This window comes from Aedes albopictus, chromosome 1 (assembly GCF_035046485.1).
Source record: "Aedes albopictus strain Foshan chromosome 1, AalbF5, whole genome shotgun sequence".
NCBI lineage: Eukaryota > Metazoa > Arthropoda > Insecta > Diptera > Culicidae > Aedes > Aedes albopictus.
In genome coordinates this window covers 313,828,226-313,845,494 of record NC_085136.1, presented here as the reverse complement: position 1 = coordinate 313,845,494, position 17,269 = coordinate 313,828,226, and the positions used below count along the sequence as shown (strand labels likewise).

At 44.9% G+C, this 17,269-nt stretch overlaps 1 protein-coding gene across 1 annotated transcript in view; it reads left to right on the top strand.

The window, feature by feature from the left end:
* The window catches only part of LOC115264094 (elongation of very long chain fatty acids protein AAEL008004), a 103,108-nt gene that overhangs the window by 67,389 nt on the left and 18,450 nt on the right, over positions 1-17,269 (top strand). The window contains exons 4-7 of the mRNA XM_029867416.2: positions 5,086-5,166; positions 5,239-5,401; positions 16,566-16,702; positions 16,949-17,266. Of these exons, the coding sequence (XP_029723276.1) occupies positions 5,086-5,166; positions 5,239-5,401; positions 16,566-16,702; positions 16,949-17,266 (699 nt within the window). The remainder of the gene's footprint in view (positions 1-5,085; positions 5,167-5,238; positions 5,402-16,565; positions 16,703-16,948; positions 17,267-17,269) is intronic.

Sequence of the window (17,269 nt, the reverse complement as noted above, 5' to 3'; positions counted from 1 at the left end):
TTCGTCGAAGTATGATGTCTTCCACCTGCGAGGGCTTGGCCTTGGCCTAGCCGCCTCTTCTTCTATCCGCTGTCTGCTGTTATTGTAGTCGATACTGTAGCGAACCGCCAGGTGGTCGCTGTGAGTGTAGCCATCATCTACTCTCCAGTTCGAACTACTTGTTAGGCCAGGAACAAAAGGTCACGTCAATAATTGACTCCGCTCCGTTTCGACTAAAGGTACTCTTGGTACCGACATTAGCCAAGTCGACATCTAAGATGGCCAGTGTTTCTAGCAGGATCTGACCCCGCTGGTTCGTGAAACGGCTTCCCCATTCCACGGCCCAGGCATTAAAGTCGCCCGCTATTACCACCGGCCTTCGCCCTGTTAGCACGGTCGTTAAGCGGTCCAGCATTTGCGTGAACTGCTCGATCGGCCACCGCGGAGGCGCATAACAGCTACAGAAGAAGACCCCGTTTACTTTGGCGACCACGAAGCCCTCATAGGTAATAGACACCAACTCCTGAACGGGGTATTTACCCGTCGTCCATATCGCCGCCATTTTCCTGGTCCTATCCGAGGCCCAGTTGCCGTTGCCGGCGGGTACTCGGTATGGGTCCGAAATGATGGCGATATCCGTCTCCCACTCAGAAACCGCCTGACAAAGCAGTTGCTGAGCCGGCCAAGACCATCTGGGGGATACGTTTCGTGGTAGACAAACCCCTTGATGACCAGTCTTGTCTTCCACCTTTTTATGCCATACTTCTTTCGGAAGGATTTGACGCTGGCTGGACACGGCATCAGTTTACAACACATACCGTTTGAATCCATCCACAGCTTCAGTCATCTTACGATCTAATTTCAGTAGAAGTCAGTAAGGAATCTGAGAATATCGGAAATTTGGCAGCAGACGTTGCTTTGAATACAGGTAAAAAATCGAAAAGTTTACCTGGGAGCTTGCGCTCCCGTTCACCATCTTTGGTGTAAGATTCCGAACAGTCATCAACTCTTAATTGTTATGGTAGCGCATCAGGATTTTCGAATTGATCGTCAAATTCAGTTTCAGCTTCGTCACTGCTAGATACCGGAATTGGTCAGTCTCCTTGACCCGCTAAAGTGTTGAGGTTCTTAAAGGTGCTACTCCAAGACACATGGTGCTCCAACATAGGATGGGACGAGCCAATATCGGATCAGCATCTACAAAAGAGGAGAGCATGGCTTAGTGTGTTGTACAGTGTACACTAGCGTGGGTTATATAGGTCGTTTTTTCATGTCAAGGTTTTTTTGGTTCCATTTCGTGTCCTGAATGACTGCGCAAAATTTGAGCGCGATCGGTTATGCCTACACTTTGCGCATCGCGATTGAAATTAGTATTGAATTCTATATGGGAACACTTACTTTTTTGAATTTTTCCTATAAAATGTTGAAATTATTCTGAAAGTATGTAACCAATTATGTAAAAGTATAGCCTCAGATGCCTTGTAAAATTTTGCCGAAAACCGCAAAGTGATCCGAGTCTTGTTACAAAAGTTATAACCTACTGATCGTCTGAAGGTGCTTAACATTTAACATGTAGAGGAATAACATCAATAATATAATCTCAATTTTAGGCCAGAGTTTCCAAGAGTATATCTTTTTCCACATGCATCGGATCACTTTGCGGTCTTCGACAAAGTTTTTCGACACATCCTGGGCTATACTTTTACATTAGCGGTTATATGGTATAGGACAATTTTGAGCAACTTTCAAGAAAAATACGAAAAAGTATGTTCTTCCATGTAAAATCCCATACAAACTTCAACCGCGATGCGCAAAATGTAGTCTAAACCAATCATGCCCAAGTGTTGACCTCAAATGACACAAAAAAAACTTTGATCTGATTGAGTCTGAACAATTTCAATTTTTTTCATGCAACGTTGACCCTCCCTAGTGTACATATAGTGTACATTCCTTGTTTTTACCGAACTACATAATCATCATCAGTAGAAAGTAACGAACTCCAACTTCATATCTTTGTCGATGCGAGCGAGAACGCAGCAGTAGTATATTTTTGCTTAGCAGAGCGTGGTACGATTGAGTGTGCATTCGTCATTACTAAAAAAAAGTGTGGCTCCTCAGAAGTACGTCTCTATTCCTCGTTCGGAACTTCAAACGACAGTTATTGGCAAGCGTCTGACGAAAAATGTGGGTGAAACTCATCGGATCCCAATCAACAAGCGGTTCTTCTGGCTGGACCGACTCCAGAGATGTTCTGTGCTGGCTACCCGAGCAAAGTCTGATAGCAAATTGAAAACTAATTATGATGTTGTGATATTGCAAATTTTGATAACTCAGGTTGTTGTCGTTTTGGTCGTTTTAACGGTTAAAACATCAAAAATGAGAGCAGAAAAATGTTCCAGTGATAGCAAATTGAAAACCATTCCTGCTATCGATGATAGCAAATGGATAAATAGTTTTGTTATCAGCGCAAGAAAATTGAAAAATCGATAAATGTAGAGTTTTTCGGTTGACATCAAATCTTAAATGCAATTATACAATTGCACTAATGATATATTCCTAGAATTACGTTAAATAGTTTACTAAAAGATTCAAAAACTATTGTTACACTAAATATTTACATTAATTTAAAATGACAGCAAACCGAAGGCAAAATTTGAAATCAAATTAAGTAAAGATAAAATAATATCAAAATGTGATATCAATTTGCTGCTGAATACAAACCATGTTTTCGATTTGCTGTAATTTTGTTGTTGGACTTTGCTCGGGTACACTCCGACCACAAAAGGTATAGGACATATTCTACCGTGACGTTACAACGTTTTGACGCCTTTTCTGTCAGATTTTCCACTATAACGCGTAAATTTGACCGTAAACCCTCAAATATTTTTACATATTCGGATTCTTTGTAAAATTTCCGATAAGTATGATCTGTTGAACAGTTAGTTTTCATTGCGAAAGTATGTTAAAAATGGGAATGAGTAGCGTGACGTTACAACGTTGTAACGTCACGCTACTAATTCCCATTTTTAACATACTTTTCCAATGAAAACAAACTGTTAAACATTGGAAATTTTACAAGGATTCCGAATATATAAAAATATTTGAGTGTTTACGGTCGAATTTACGAGTTATAGTGGAAAATCTGACAGAAAAGGCGTCAAAACGTTGTAACGTCACGGTAGAATGTGTCATAGCAAGTTTGTCGACGAAAGGACCGGCAAAACTCTGGAAAACACCAAACTGTTGGAATGGTTTTGGATCCCAACGAAGCAACGATGGCTCAAAAGGCTGGATTTCCTGTTGTAACATCAGTGTTGTGAATGGCCGGTTCAGCCGACAAGAGGAACGAGACTACCAATATCGAAATGAATGCATTAGTTAACTTGCACTTCATGAACCCATAGTGACCTTGGTCAATATTCCGACTGGATAAAGCTTGTTAGGGTCACCGCCTACGTGCTTCGATTTTTCAGAAACATTCAACAAGTTCAGTTTGAAGTCTTCGGCGAAGAGATTTTGCTACTGAAACATTCCGAAAGAACAGACGCAAAGTTCGTGGTTCTGGTTTCCAAAAACGGATCACTGTAGCACAAGCTTTCACCGTTCCTGAATGATCACGGAGTGCTACGCACAAGTGGAAGAACTACTGGATGTAGTAAGTTCATAGATGAGTATGCCGCTCATAACATGCTTCTGAAGAATCATATGTCCGTGATATGTCCAGTTAAATTCATTCATGAGAGTTGCCAACATCTCAATCAAGAGACAGACGTTAACGAACTAAGATTACTTGATTCTACAGCTGTGAAGAGTGTGTTACCAAAGTCCAACAACATTGTCAGTATTGCAAAGATGCCAGAACACGACCGCAGCCGCCTGTTGTGAGTGACTGACCTTCCACAAGCCCGGCTAGCAGTACACTCAAGACCGTTGTCCTGCACGGGAACAGACTTGTGCTAATCACACGTCCGAGTGTATCCGCTCCAGAAACCATCCAGCTATGTAGTTCACGAGTTCCATGAAACGGTTCTCGACATTGCTTGACAAGGACGCATGTGTTGCAAAATCCAAGAACATCGACCTTCTGACCGATTTTTTTCACCATATTGTACCGCATCAACATGTTCACCATGGTCTAGCTAGCTTCACCTAACCGCCGATGTCAGAGGTTTCCAAAATCCGTGGCGCAAGTATTTGCTGAAGCTCCTGCAATATTCAAGCCTAAATTGAGCACATGAAAATTATCTCTGATATTTGCTACAGTCCATACTGTTCTCTAGCTGAGCGCTACATCCGGAATCGACTACAAATCGACCGGCATCTTGGTTATCATGAACGAATCTGACTTACTTCTAACAGCAGCGTTTATCTTACCTCTTCCAACAAATGCAATGCTTCGTCGATCTTCACAAGAACTTCCCATCCTATCAGACCTCTTGGATTCCTCTGCCAGCAATCGCTGCTTCACGGTTTTCAACATCATGGCTTTTACACTGATATTCTCCAAAGCCGTTACCAATGAGTCATAGCTCATTGTCAGGAAGGGTAGAAAATAACTGCAGAACTGTATCGTTTTTCTCGAGTTTTGCATCAGCGGGCTTGAGTTGGTGTGCGATGTCATCGAATAGCTGAAAATGATGCCGCATTGAAGTTCCCTCCTTTATTCGAAGTTTCACCAGCTGTTTCCATAGCAGTATCTGACTTGCAGAACACGGACTTCTCACCGCAGGTATCTTCAAAAGCCTTCCATATATCGCGGCTCGTCTTCTTGTCCCGGGCTATGCCAAGACACTCTTTGAAAACAAATCCAATCAAGTAAGACATCGCCTTCCGATCTGTCTGCAGGAACTTCACTCTTCCAGCATCCGCTTTACCGAGGACTGGCTTCGGTAGAACTTTCGAAACTAACTATTACAACGCCTACCTCGCCAACAGTCTGACACAAATTCAAGAAAACGTAAAAAGCTCCATCCCTGTTTATATAAATAAAGGTGAAACTCGTATGAACAGGGTTCCTCGCTTTGTGAACAAATCTTTCGTTCAGCATTAGAAATCCTTATCTTATTGCTAATCATTACCTCTGTTATTCCTTTCTTTTCTTTGCAGTATTTACAGAGTGGATGGTGGGGCCACTATAGCTTTAGGTGTCAGCCAGTAGACTATTCGGATAATCCCCTTGCCTTACGGGTAAGCCCCCCAATTCCGGAACGAAAGCGCGGATGTTAAAATCTGACGTCATTTCTATCATTTCCCCTGTAGATGGCGCGGACGTGCTGGTGGTACTACATCTCCAAGTTCACCGAATTCTTCGACACGTTGTTCTTCCTGCTGCGAAAGAAGAACCAGCACGTGTCGACCCTGCACGTTATCCACCACGGATGCATGCCGTTCTCGGTGTGGATGGGCATGAAGTTCGCCCCCGGTAAGTTCGCCCCCAGGCTTAACCATCCATAAATAGCTACGTATGCGAATTCGATTGAGAAGGTAGACATCGCGCAGACACACTTGGTGAACTTGTCGGGTGCAAGCAGGCTTGTCCGCACTGAGCGCATGAAAATTCTGCTCTTTCGATTTACACCACCAAAGCCATCATATTTATGCAATCTTCCTATCTTACCTGATAGAAGGATGTCTGAATATCCTAAATGTCATTTCGAACTGTCAAAAAATCGCACCGCAGTGCCGCACTGAGCGCGCAAAGAGAAATTCACTGGGGTGAATTCACCCGGGTGAAATTCTCTTTGCGCGCACAGTGTGACACTACGGTGCAATTTTTTGACAGTTCAAAATGACATTTAGGATATTTCAACATCCTTCTATCATGTAAGATAGGAAGATTGCTTAAATATGATGGTTTTGGTGGTGTAAATCAAAAGAGCAGAATTTGCATGCACTCAGTGCGGACAAGCCTGGGTGCAAGCAGGGCAGGGCAGTAGGTTTCGGATTAATTCCCACCGGTACGACCATTTATTGGCATATGAGCGCGACCGGCAGCGGCGTGGCAGCAGCACCAGCAACAACGACCGGGAATTGTGTAATCCTGCGAGAGTTACTGGTCCAAATAAACAGCAGTGCGCTCCAACTTGGGCGAACAACAAGCTCCGACGACGAGTACTTGTACTAGCTCCTCCTACTTCTCCTGTGGAGTCGTCCGTCGTCGTCGACGTCGGACTATTTGTTCCATGTAAATAAATACCGACGATTATTATTTGCATTTATTACGTACCTATACTGCGCCGTGTTGAAGGCATCAGGCCTGAAGAGCAGGGTGCGTTACAGGCATTTAAACTGTTCATGAAGTTGCGGAACGATATGGTTGTTTTATTCAATGCGACGGATTTAATAGAATTAGGATGATTTGTCAATGGAACGCAGTTGATTCTTGATGCTGCTTGAGCAAAATATTGGACTATTATGTTGTTGATGAGACACTCCCGAGTTGGTGCACGATGAGAATACATCCATTTCTACTCAGAATTGCTCAACTCGCATTCTCCAAGTTTTAAGAAGGTCAAGAACGGGACCAGCAACGTCATCGGGGATGAAAAAGAATGTTAATTTTACAACCATGATTACTAGAGATCCATACAGTGGAAATGTATCTCACGAGTAGTTTCTGAAAGAAGCAAGAATCATGTTGGACGGTAATGAAGTTGATAAAACACAACACACGTACAGCCGCTCTCCGACTTGTTATCACGATCACACGTTAATCAATGCTCCCGTTCCACGTGCATACATTTGAACCAAACAATCCACCCAGTCGAATTCAAATCTCGGGGATGTTGTGTTTCCTCAATTTCTCTCACCTTGAGCCAACAAACAGAATATGAATGTGTTAGTGTGTTACAAAATTACCACCAAACTGTGTCAAGTTCAGTCGCGCAGCGTTCGATGCGGTACGCGTGCCCAAACATCTTCGCTTCCACTGTTCATTTGCCAGCCCCAATGGGCGGTCGGCCACACATAGCCCCCGTAGCGTAGCGATCACCTACCGTCGTGCTGTTGCTGTTGCAGGCGGCTGATTTATTTCGATGTTGATCGCTCCGGCGGCGGCACCTGTTACTAGGTCATACCGCCGCCACTATGCACATAAGGCCAAGCCCCCCTGCCTGGGTGCGAAATGTATTGCATTGAACGCATCGTTGTTGACTGGACAAGTAGCAAGGAAATGCACCGCTGCGTTGGATGCCCTTTCGTTTCCAACATGTCTACCTACCTAGGGTTGGAATGGAATGCGCTTTTCGGTCCCGGTCGGATCGGTCGTTTTCGGTTATATGCACCGCCGCACACTGTTTCGGACGAACCGGTTTCGGCTGTTTATTTATGTCATAATAGCGGCCCCGGTCCATAATGAACAACATTTCGATGCATCGGCCACAGCTGCGTGCGGCTGCACCAATTCGAGTCTCAGTCTATAGGACAAGAAGCACAAAGTGCATCAAAAAATTGCAAGAGCGGAGATTTATTTTAGATTAGCATTGTTATTGCTTTTCAACCAGCGCATAGCTCTCTTGTTCAAGGTTGAAGGTGGAAGATGCAGAGGTATTCGCGTTTTTCTTGTAACAGGGCATAGTCCAACTAACTAACATTCCTTCCTTTTCCCGGACATTCTATCAACAATCATTGAATTCGGCTCCGACAACCTAGTGGTAAACGCAATGCACTACACCCGATTTTTTTTTTTGCACGGGTCGTTATTTTGCTATAACTCAGTCAATTTTGAGCCGATTATCATGAAATTTTGTACACTGATAGTACTAATCGTGCCTATATGTGTACAAAATTTCATGAGAATCGGTTGATAATTTGATAATTGACTGAGTTATAGCAAAAACCAGAGCCGTGCAAAAAAGAATCGGGTATAGTGCATTGCGTTTACCACTAAGTTGCCGGAGCCGAATTCAATGGGTTTCATTCTTTGCGCGATCGATCGGTGGTGTTGTTGGTACGACCAAACCTGCACGCGGCAGCGAGAGACGGGTAAAAATATGAAAGTAAAAGTGTGACATCCGTCTTCTTGAGTAATAACAATTACCTGTACCTACCTACCTACAGTAGGTAACTGCTGAAACACAAAGAGTGTAATTTTGAAGGTCGCTGCAAGTGTGGAATGTTGGTCCTTGTAACCGGCCAATTTGGGTGGGGCCAAAGCCTCGTGCGATGCAGGATTGGCAATGAGACTAAAAGTAAAAGTTGTTTTTTTTTTCGAAAGAATCTCGGTGATCTTTTATTGCATCATGCAGGATGATGACTGAGCAAATTTCAACTGTCGTAAACAAAACTTCTTTCCTTTTGGTTTAACTTGTTGATTCTGATATTTAGAATTGCATTGTGTTGTCATACAATAATTCTCTTGACTATAAGAAGCGATTTCTATCAAAACATGCTTCTTTTCTAAGCAATACACATTTTGTGTTTGAATGTGTTTTGTTCATATGAGACCCTTCCAGCGAAGGAAGGTCCTCCAACCACCCCCGGCCCCAAAGACCCCACGTCCTACTTACTTACCACGAGTTCTGAGCATCCACGGTGCTGCAGGGAACCGGAACGAAAGATCTCAATCCTGGGCGATTGCCCGCCATCGCCTTGACCTGTGGCCAGGTCAAATCGCTGTCGACTTGCTTTATTTCGTTGTTGAGGCTGCGCCGCCTCTGCTGCAATGCCCTGCTGAATTCCAATCTACCTAATGCTTGCTCACAGATTTCGTTTCCGTTCCTACGTAGAGTGCGACCGGCCCACCTCCACTTCGGCTCCCGATTTTTTGTCGCCATCGGCTTTTGATGACATCGACGATGAGCTCCACGTTGAAGATCCAATTGTGAGGCCACAATTCAAGAATTATATACCGCAGACATCTATTGATGCAGGCATGCAGCCGTTGAGCCGTTGATACACACCAGGTTTCACTGACAGCACAGATTTCACGTTTGAATCAAAATTCGGATTTTGGAGCGTTGGCTAATCGACTGTTTTCCATACATTTCTTAAACTCGCAAAAGCAGCCCTCGCCTTCTTGGTGTTGTTGACGTTGATGGTAAGACCTGCCGCCGAGGAGCGATCGGCAAGATCATCGTGCCTACTCTGCACATCAGAACGCCGTTGAGCTAGGAGAGCAACGTCATCAGCCAGTTCGAAGTCATTTAGGTGCCACAGCAATCCACGATTTGGTTCACGATAAATCGACCTTACCTAGATCTTGTTTACGATAAGGAACAGTAACGGTGAAAGCACACACCCTTGTCTCACTCCAGCAACGACCCGGATGGGATCGGACAAAACACCGTTGTGAAGTACTCTGCACGAAAATGCCTTGTACTGTGCTTTAATGAGGCCGATGATTTTCTCAGAGACACCCTTGCGTCTGAGGGCTTTCCACATGTTTCCGTGATTAAGACGGTCGAAAGCTTTTTCGTAATCAATGAACACCAGGTAGAGAGACTCTTGGAATTGATAGATTTGCTCCAGAATGATACGGAGCGTGACAATATGGTCCTCGTCCGGCACGGAATCCTGCTTGATGTTGGAGAGTACCGTCAATCTTCTTTCCTGTATCCGGTTCAGGATTACTTTGCAGAGGACTTTGAGAACGATACACAGTAACATGATGCCCCGCCAATTATCGCATACAGTCAGGTCACCCTTTTAGGGCACCTTTACTAAGACGCCTTGAAACCAGTCGACCGGAAATGTCGCGGTTTCCCTTTTGTTGCAGAATAATTGATGCAGTAGTTGTGCAGATACTACGGGATCAGCTTTGAGCAACTCGACTGCTATGCGATCGTCCCCTCGGGGCCCTGTTCGATTCCATGCTACGGATGGTTGTTTCTATCTCCTACAATGATGGAGGTTCGGTGTTGACACGGGTAATGCGTCGAACCCTTGGCGAATCATGTTGAGGTGTTGATGGCGTGGTCGACACTTGAAAAAGGCTTCCGAAGTGCTCGAACCAGCATTTCAGCTGGTTAGCCGGGTCGGTCAGTAATTGTCCAGACGTGTCTTTCACGGGCATCGCAGCATTCATCTTGGTCCCGCTAAGGCGTGATACATCGTAGAGGAGACGCATGCCGGTATTTGCGGCTTTCTCGCTTTCGTCGGCTAGGGAGTCCGCCCACGCTCTTTTGTCTCGCCTACATGAGCGCTTCACTCCCTTCTCAAGAGCCGACTATCGCTCACAGGCTACGGCTTTGGCTACTCGTGTTTTCACTCGCTCTATCGTGGCGTTGGCGTTCCTTCGCTCCTCTTTCTTCCTCCAGGTATCATCTGAGATCCACTGCATTCTCCGGGTGCGTTGCTCACCCAAAATATTCTCGCCGGTGGCAAGGAAGGCGTTCTTGATCCAATGATCTTCTACGCTTCCACCTTCCGGAATATTCGCAGCACGGTTCTGTAGCTCCTCTACAAAGGACCTTTTCATCGCAGCGTCTTCCAGTCGGCGTGTGTTGATTCGATTTTCTCCTCCTGTAGATGGATGCTCCCAATGCGCAGTCGGATCTCCCCGATTAGGAGATGACGGATGCAATTTCGGCGCTACGTTTGTTCCGCACATCAAAAAAGGTCCGTCTTGATTTTCGGCTGATGCAGATGTGGTCGATTTGTCACTTTGTGCACCGGTCGATGGGGAAATAGCGATCTCGCAATCACCATGTCATTGTTGCCACAAAACAGTGCAAACAGCTCTCCGTTCTCGCTCATTTCTCCGACGCCATGGCGTCCCATAACGTGTCCGAGTTGTCGGAACCAACCTTCGCGTTGAAGTCGCCCAATTCGGCAGCATCGATTGGCGCGAAACATTGGATCATGGTAAGGTTTCTATCCCGTGTGTCGATCAGCGTGTTCTTATCGTAGGCCAGAGTATAGCAGAATTTCACCCGACGCCAATCCGTGTTGTCCAAAGTTCGGCCAACGGAATTCGCTCAGTCCAAGGCAGGGTTGTGCAGTTTCAGTATGGTTAATGTCGAACGACACTCACTTTAATCATCACTTCAAACGCAGTCCATCAAAACATAAATCGATTCACGCAAAAGCCACTCAATCCAACCCTCATTCAATGCAGAGTCAACCACATCCAACAGCAGCGATCGTCTCTTGTTTTCGAACCACACGATGAAACACCGAAGCGATTTTTTGTTCTACGCCTTGCATTCATATTCATAGGACGGACTATGTTTGTGTTTGTTGCGCCATGCAATACTACTTAACAAATTGACATTCATCCTGGCCCTTTCAGATGAGAGTCACCCAGCAGTGAGTGACATACCTCTGCGTCGGAACGACTGTTAACAAGCGTTCGGCTGATCAGGGGATTTGCAAAGAAAGAGCGTGACGTCAGCAGCCACCGTATTAATGCGTTCGTCTCGAATGTGTTCGTTAGCAACATAGAGCCGGTCGGCTGTAGCGTTGATGGAGGAAGAACGGCAATGTTGATGTTGCGGCTTTTTGTGTTATGATGGTGATAATGCACAAGACTGGTCCTAGAATCTCAATCTTCATACGGCATGCCTCATCGGCTAGTTGCGCTATAAGTCGTTGCCGTTGAATCAGTTCGTAATCCTTTTATTTTCGGTTTCTGTAACGGTTTTTGAGGTTTCGGTAACAGTAGATTGTTGGCCAAAGGTCCTCTATCCACCGTGATGGCGCTGCCATCTTAGGTATATCCTCCAGTGGAGGAGTGTATTTCATACTCAACCGCTGGATGCCAGAACAGACGCTGTTTATCCCGCACCTCCTTGGTGAAGAGACGCTCGGGGTGTACCTCCTCAATCTAGCTGATGTCAGAAGGACAACAGGGGTTGCCATTGATCTTGGTTTGTATTATTCTGTTGTTGTTTTTCCTTTGCAATGTTTGTTCACGGTTGGCTTGCAGGGCCGCACACCAACTCCCCTACTTTCCAGAGGGCCATTCAGAAGGTCGGCTCCTGGAACATTTGTGCCATTACACCATGGGAGGACCGTAGTGCACAGTTGAGCTTTAGAGTCCTTCCTTGGTTCTTCAGCCACCCTAACATGGGGTTCGCGGACGCTATTGTGAGCCGTTCCTCTAGAAGAACAGACGTTTAGGTTTGCAGAGCCTCCCTTTCCCTGTCAGATTATAACGGAAGTTTCCACCAGGGTTAGTTACCCGATCTTCTCTAAGGTTTCTCGTAGTTCGTCCTGGGAAGTAGGGATAAGAGTTGTTGAGCAGATGCAAATGGATCTCAATGGGATCTAAATTACGAAAAATTCTTATGCTTCTTGGTCTTTTAGGAGCGCTTTAGAGAAGTTCCAATGCACTTCAGAGCGTTTCAGCGAGTTTCAGAAGTGTTCCGGGTAGTTTTTGGGGGCTTCACAGGCTTTCCGGTAAACTTCGAGGGAGTTTCAGAGACGCTTTAGGGCGTTTCGGGAGGGTTTTGAAGTGCTACAGCTGGTTTCGAAAGGCTTCCCGAGAGTTTTAGCATGAGTTTCATTGGGTTTCAGTTTTTTGATGAGTTTCATTGGGTTTCAGAGGGGTTCAAGGAGTTTCAGAGGCATTGCAAAGCCTTTCTAGGGTTTTAGAGGTGTTTTAGGGGCTTCACAGGATTTCAGGTGAGCATTTTCAACCCAAAACACGAAAAAATATACCGTTTTTGACTCAATATTTTTCAATTTGATGAGATTTTGTTCTTGTATTGGATCTCACCTAATTTTTGGAAAGGGAGTATGCAAAAAACTTAATTTTCTTATTTGAAAACATATAGGGCATAGTTTCCCAAACTGTGGGTTGCGACCCCCCAGGGGGGTCACCGGCCTTTTTCCAGAGGGTCGCGAAGGACAGTTAAATAATTTACTGTAACAGACAACAAATGAGGGAATTTTTATGGTGGGTCGCCGAAAGCACGTCTACTGGCAAAAGGGGGTCGCGCACTCAAAAAGTTTGGGAACCTATGATATAGGGGAACTTACGTATTTTCGGCCATTTTATTCTTTTTGTTATGGGGGGTTCCTTGAAACCTATTGAACTCAAAATTGGCCTTGAATCTTTCCCAACCTAACTAGGTTATACGATCATGTTTTAGGAAATTTGGCCGTCAAAAACCCTCGTGACGAAGAGAACAACCCTACCAAGAATGTTGATCACAGCAACCGGCAGTCGATGGTCACGATCACAGCAATCACTGCAGAAGTGATAACTACTTTTCTTTTCGTTCTTATTCGAACCGCTACTGAATGAAGACGGTACCAAAACCACTGCTTACTTATTAGGTTATTGGCCCGATACGTGAAGGAGTATTGAATCAAGTGAAATGGAGGACGAGAAGAAGTGAATTTCGACGGAAGGAACTACGATCCGTGGGCTTACCGAATGCGTGTGTTGTTGGAAGAAAAGGACACTACAAGTTGTATCGAGGAATCCATGAACGAGGAAGAATTTGCTGTACACCCTGGAGATACTGCGGAGGTAAAGGCGAGAAAGAAGCATCAACTCGAGGAAAAATGGAAGCTTGATCGGAAGTGCAAGAGTCTGATCGTACACCGCGTTGCCGATAGCCACCTGGAATTCGTGATGGAAAAAAGAACTGCTAAGGAATGCTGGGATAGCCAGCAAGGAACTTTCCAACGTGAGAGATCTCGCTAACCGTTAGTACTACCGGAGAAGACTTGGTTTGCTGAAGTTGAGGAGCGGTACGACATTGTTGGAGTACGTCAAGGTATTGCAAGGACTACAGATGACTGGTGCCAAGGTGTTGATTTGAAAAAGATGATGCAATCACTCAACTACTGCTCACGTTACCGGAACAATACGACGGTCTGTGCACGCCGCTAGAAACAATGGCATTTGAGAAGCTGTTGGAATCGGTGTTTACTGGAAAGAGGTCTTCGTTCAAGTGCTAAAATTGTGGAAGATTCGGACACAAGCGCTCGGAATGCAAAGCGAAGATTATGGATGCTTGCGGAAAACCACGTGAGTATTCAAAGTTTAACGGAACACGAAAAGGACGAGCAAATGTGAATTGTGCTACCGATAGAGCTGCCGATATTGCTTTCGTTGCGGCCTGCGAACCGGAGCAGCAGTTACGGAGAAGACCAACGATTCTTTACAGTAGTTTCTGGACTCAGGAGCATCTGACCATATGGCAGAAGAAAAAAGCTATTTCGAAGAACCGCACCATTTGCCGAAGGAGATAAAAATCGCCGTTGCAAAAAGTGGCCAATCGCTAATCGTACGCTGGAACTATTCGGACCTGTGGAGAAGTAGATGGAAGGAAGATATTCTCAATTGTCGAACGTTCCTGGATTACACCTGAATTTGTTCTTCATCAGTCGTCTGGAAGAGAAAGGTATGGCCATTACAGTTGCCGGTGGAATAGTTGAAATCGAGAAGGATTATCAAACTGTCGGCAACTGGTCGGAAATGTGGAATACTTTATAAACTGAATGTCACCTGGTACAAGTCAGGAGAAGCCTTGCTGACCAAGGAAGTAGAACTTGAGCTCTCTGGCATCGAAGATATGGTCACCTGGGTGAAGCATGAAATGATGAGTACGAAAGCGACGTTATCGGCAGGAATCAAACAAAAACCATGCGAAAAGTGTCTGAGTTGAAAACAAGCTCGTCAACCATTTGGAAGTTGTGATGTTATATAGCAGTGTGGAAACGTCAACGGCCTATGCCTTGAAGGCGAAAGCATTTGTAGAAGATATTCCTAGTAGTATAGCCGAATTGAAGAAAAGAGAAGATTGGAACCGATGGAAAACAAGATTCGAAAGTGAACTGCAGAGTTTGAAGAAAAACAAAACGCCAACAGAACGCGGAAGCTAGAACCCAGGCCTGAAGGTAAGAAAATCGAGGAAAGCAAATCGTTGCCAAAGGATACTCCCAGAGGATGAATTACGATTACACCGAAACCTATGCTCCAGTGATTACGACGTTCCGAATCATGCTGAGTATTACGAACCATTGAAAGTACATCATACCAAATGGACGTGAAAACAGCGTTTCTGAATGGAAACTTGAAGGGAAAAATTTATAGGGTATTGGTTCCCTTATTAAGCATGTGGCTCCCATTTTCATCCTACGAAAAACGAAGGATTAAAGCGCTGTTTGTTTTGTTTCTTATTTTTGTATTTTTTGTTAGAAGTGAGCACCCATGAAAACAAAAAGAACGGAATCAATCGGTGCCTTAACCGCATGTTTTCGAATAGGATGAATATGGGAGCGTGAGATTACTGATGGCACACATACCCTATGAACCAGCCAGAAGGATTCGAAGATGGAGATCGAAATTTGGTATGCCGCCTACAGAAATTGCTTCATGGACTCAAGCAGAGGCCACGAAGCTGGAATGGAGCATTATTTTCATTTGTGCTGAGATTGGGATTCAAGCGTTCAAATTATGATTGCTGTTTTGTAAGTGGAAACGAAATGGAGATGTTATTGTATATGTACGTATGTATGTACGTGCAAGACATTTTGCTGATGCCAAACAATATCGAAGAAGACATACAATCAAAGCACAACTTTCGGAAAAAATCTAAATGAGCGATATGGCAGAAATTAAGCAGTTTCTTGGGATAAAAGTTGAACAAGATGTCAAACAGGGACGATTGAATGTCAGGCAGCCGAAATACATTGATGGTAAACGCTTTATAATGGAACATTGTCGGCCAACGTCAGCTCCAATGGAACAAAAATCTCAATTTGGACTTCGAGAAAATCAGGAAGTGACGAAATACCCGTATAAGGAACTAATTGGATGCCTGTCGTATCAAATGCTATCAACAAGACCAGATGTAGCGGTGACAGTTAGCACTTCTAGCCGAGATCAATCAATGAAAAGGATTTCTCCTAAAAAATCGACCTTGTTAACCCAGTCTACTGTATATAGATTGTGCTCTTCTCCATACTCTACCTAAGCTGTGATCAGCCCAATTACCTACGACCAAAAGATTAACGCAGTTAATTACTGCCGAAGGCCTCCCGTCTATTTGAACACAGCGTTGAATAAGCAGCTGAGTTTCGTGCTTAAAATGCTTAAACATGGAGGAATGCATCTTGATCCAACCTAACCTACTGCAGCAAGCTTCACGTAATCTCACTCATCTCAAAGATGATTTGCAACGAGGGGTTAAACTGGTAGGTAAGTCGAGTCGATGCTTGTCGTCGTCGTCATTTACGCGGCCCGAAATCGATGCGAAAACAATAGGTAGAGGTACCTAGTGGTGGTTGCTATTCAAACCGGCTAAATCAACATAAGTGGCCAATTTGGTTTGTTTTGAAATATTTCACGAAACGGAAAAAATAACATCACAAATCGGCTTTAGTCTAGAAGTGGTCGGTTGATCGTCTGCCGGCGAAAAAAAAGTGGATGCACCCATCGCGCACTAATTAATGTGAATAATTATTTTTTTCGAGTACTGCGTCATTGTCTGCTGCGAACGAAGGTCTGCGTGTGTCAAAATTCAATCGAATTCATTAAATTGCAGTTGGTTCGATGTCGGTCCGAGTCCGCGAAGCTTCTCGATACCTGCCTGGCCTAGCTATAGCTGCTGCTGGTAGCTGGTGGCCAAACAGATTTCTTCATCTCGTTGAATTTTATTTCTGATGGATTTGTTTGCGTTTCTTTTCAGGTGGTCACAGCACATTCTTCGCCATGCTGAACTCGTTTGTACATATTGTTATGTATTTCTACTACATGGTAGCTGCCCTAGGACCAAAGTACCAGAAGTACATCTGGTGGAAGAAGTACCTCACCGCTTTCCAGATGGTAGGTTTCCCAGGAATTATTTGTAAGGAACTACGACAACCTAACAGTACATTTTAATTGTTAGGCTAGTACTGCTTAGAAAATTTGATCGCGAGACAACAGTGAGGGCGATAGCCCTCCAAGGCCAACCACCTCACGTCCGCGTGAGGTGGTGTGCCCTACCGATCAATTAATTTGCAATTAATTAGGTTCGCGCATTTGCACTAACCACTTCCTCCTTTTCCATCTCCTCCGCGCTACTCGCAGCTGCAATTTGTGGCAATCTTCACGCACCAGTTCCAGCTGCTGTTCACCGACTGCGACTACCCGAAAGGTTTCATGGTGTGGATCGGACTGCACGGCGTCATGTTCCTGTTCCTGTTCTCGGACTTCTACAAGCAGGCGTACAGCAAGCGGAAGGCGCGACGGGCTGCTGCTGCCGAAGCCAACAGCAAACAGTACGATGCGCTGGTCAACGGCACAAGTCACACGCACAACGGCTCGATGCCCAACGGTCACCATCTGTACCAGAACGACAAGCTGTCCAACGGCGACCTGGCCAACAATAACCAGGGAGCGTGCATGGTA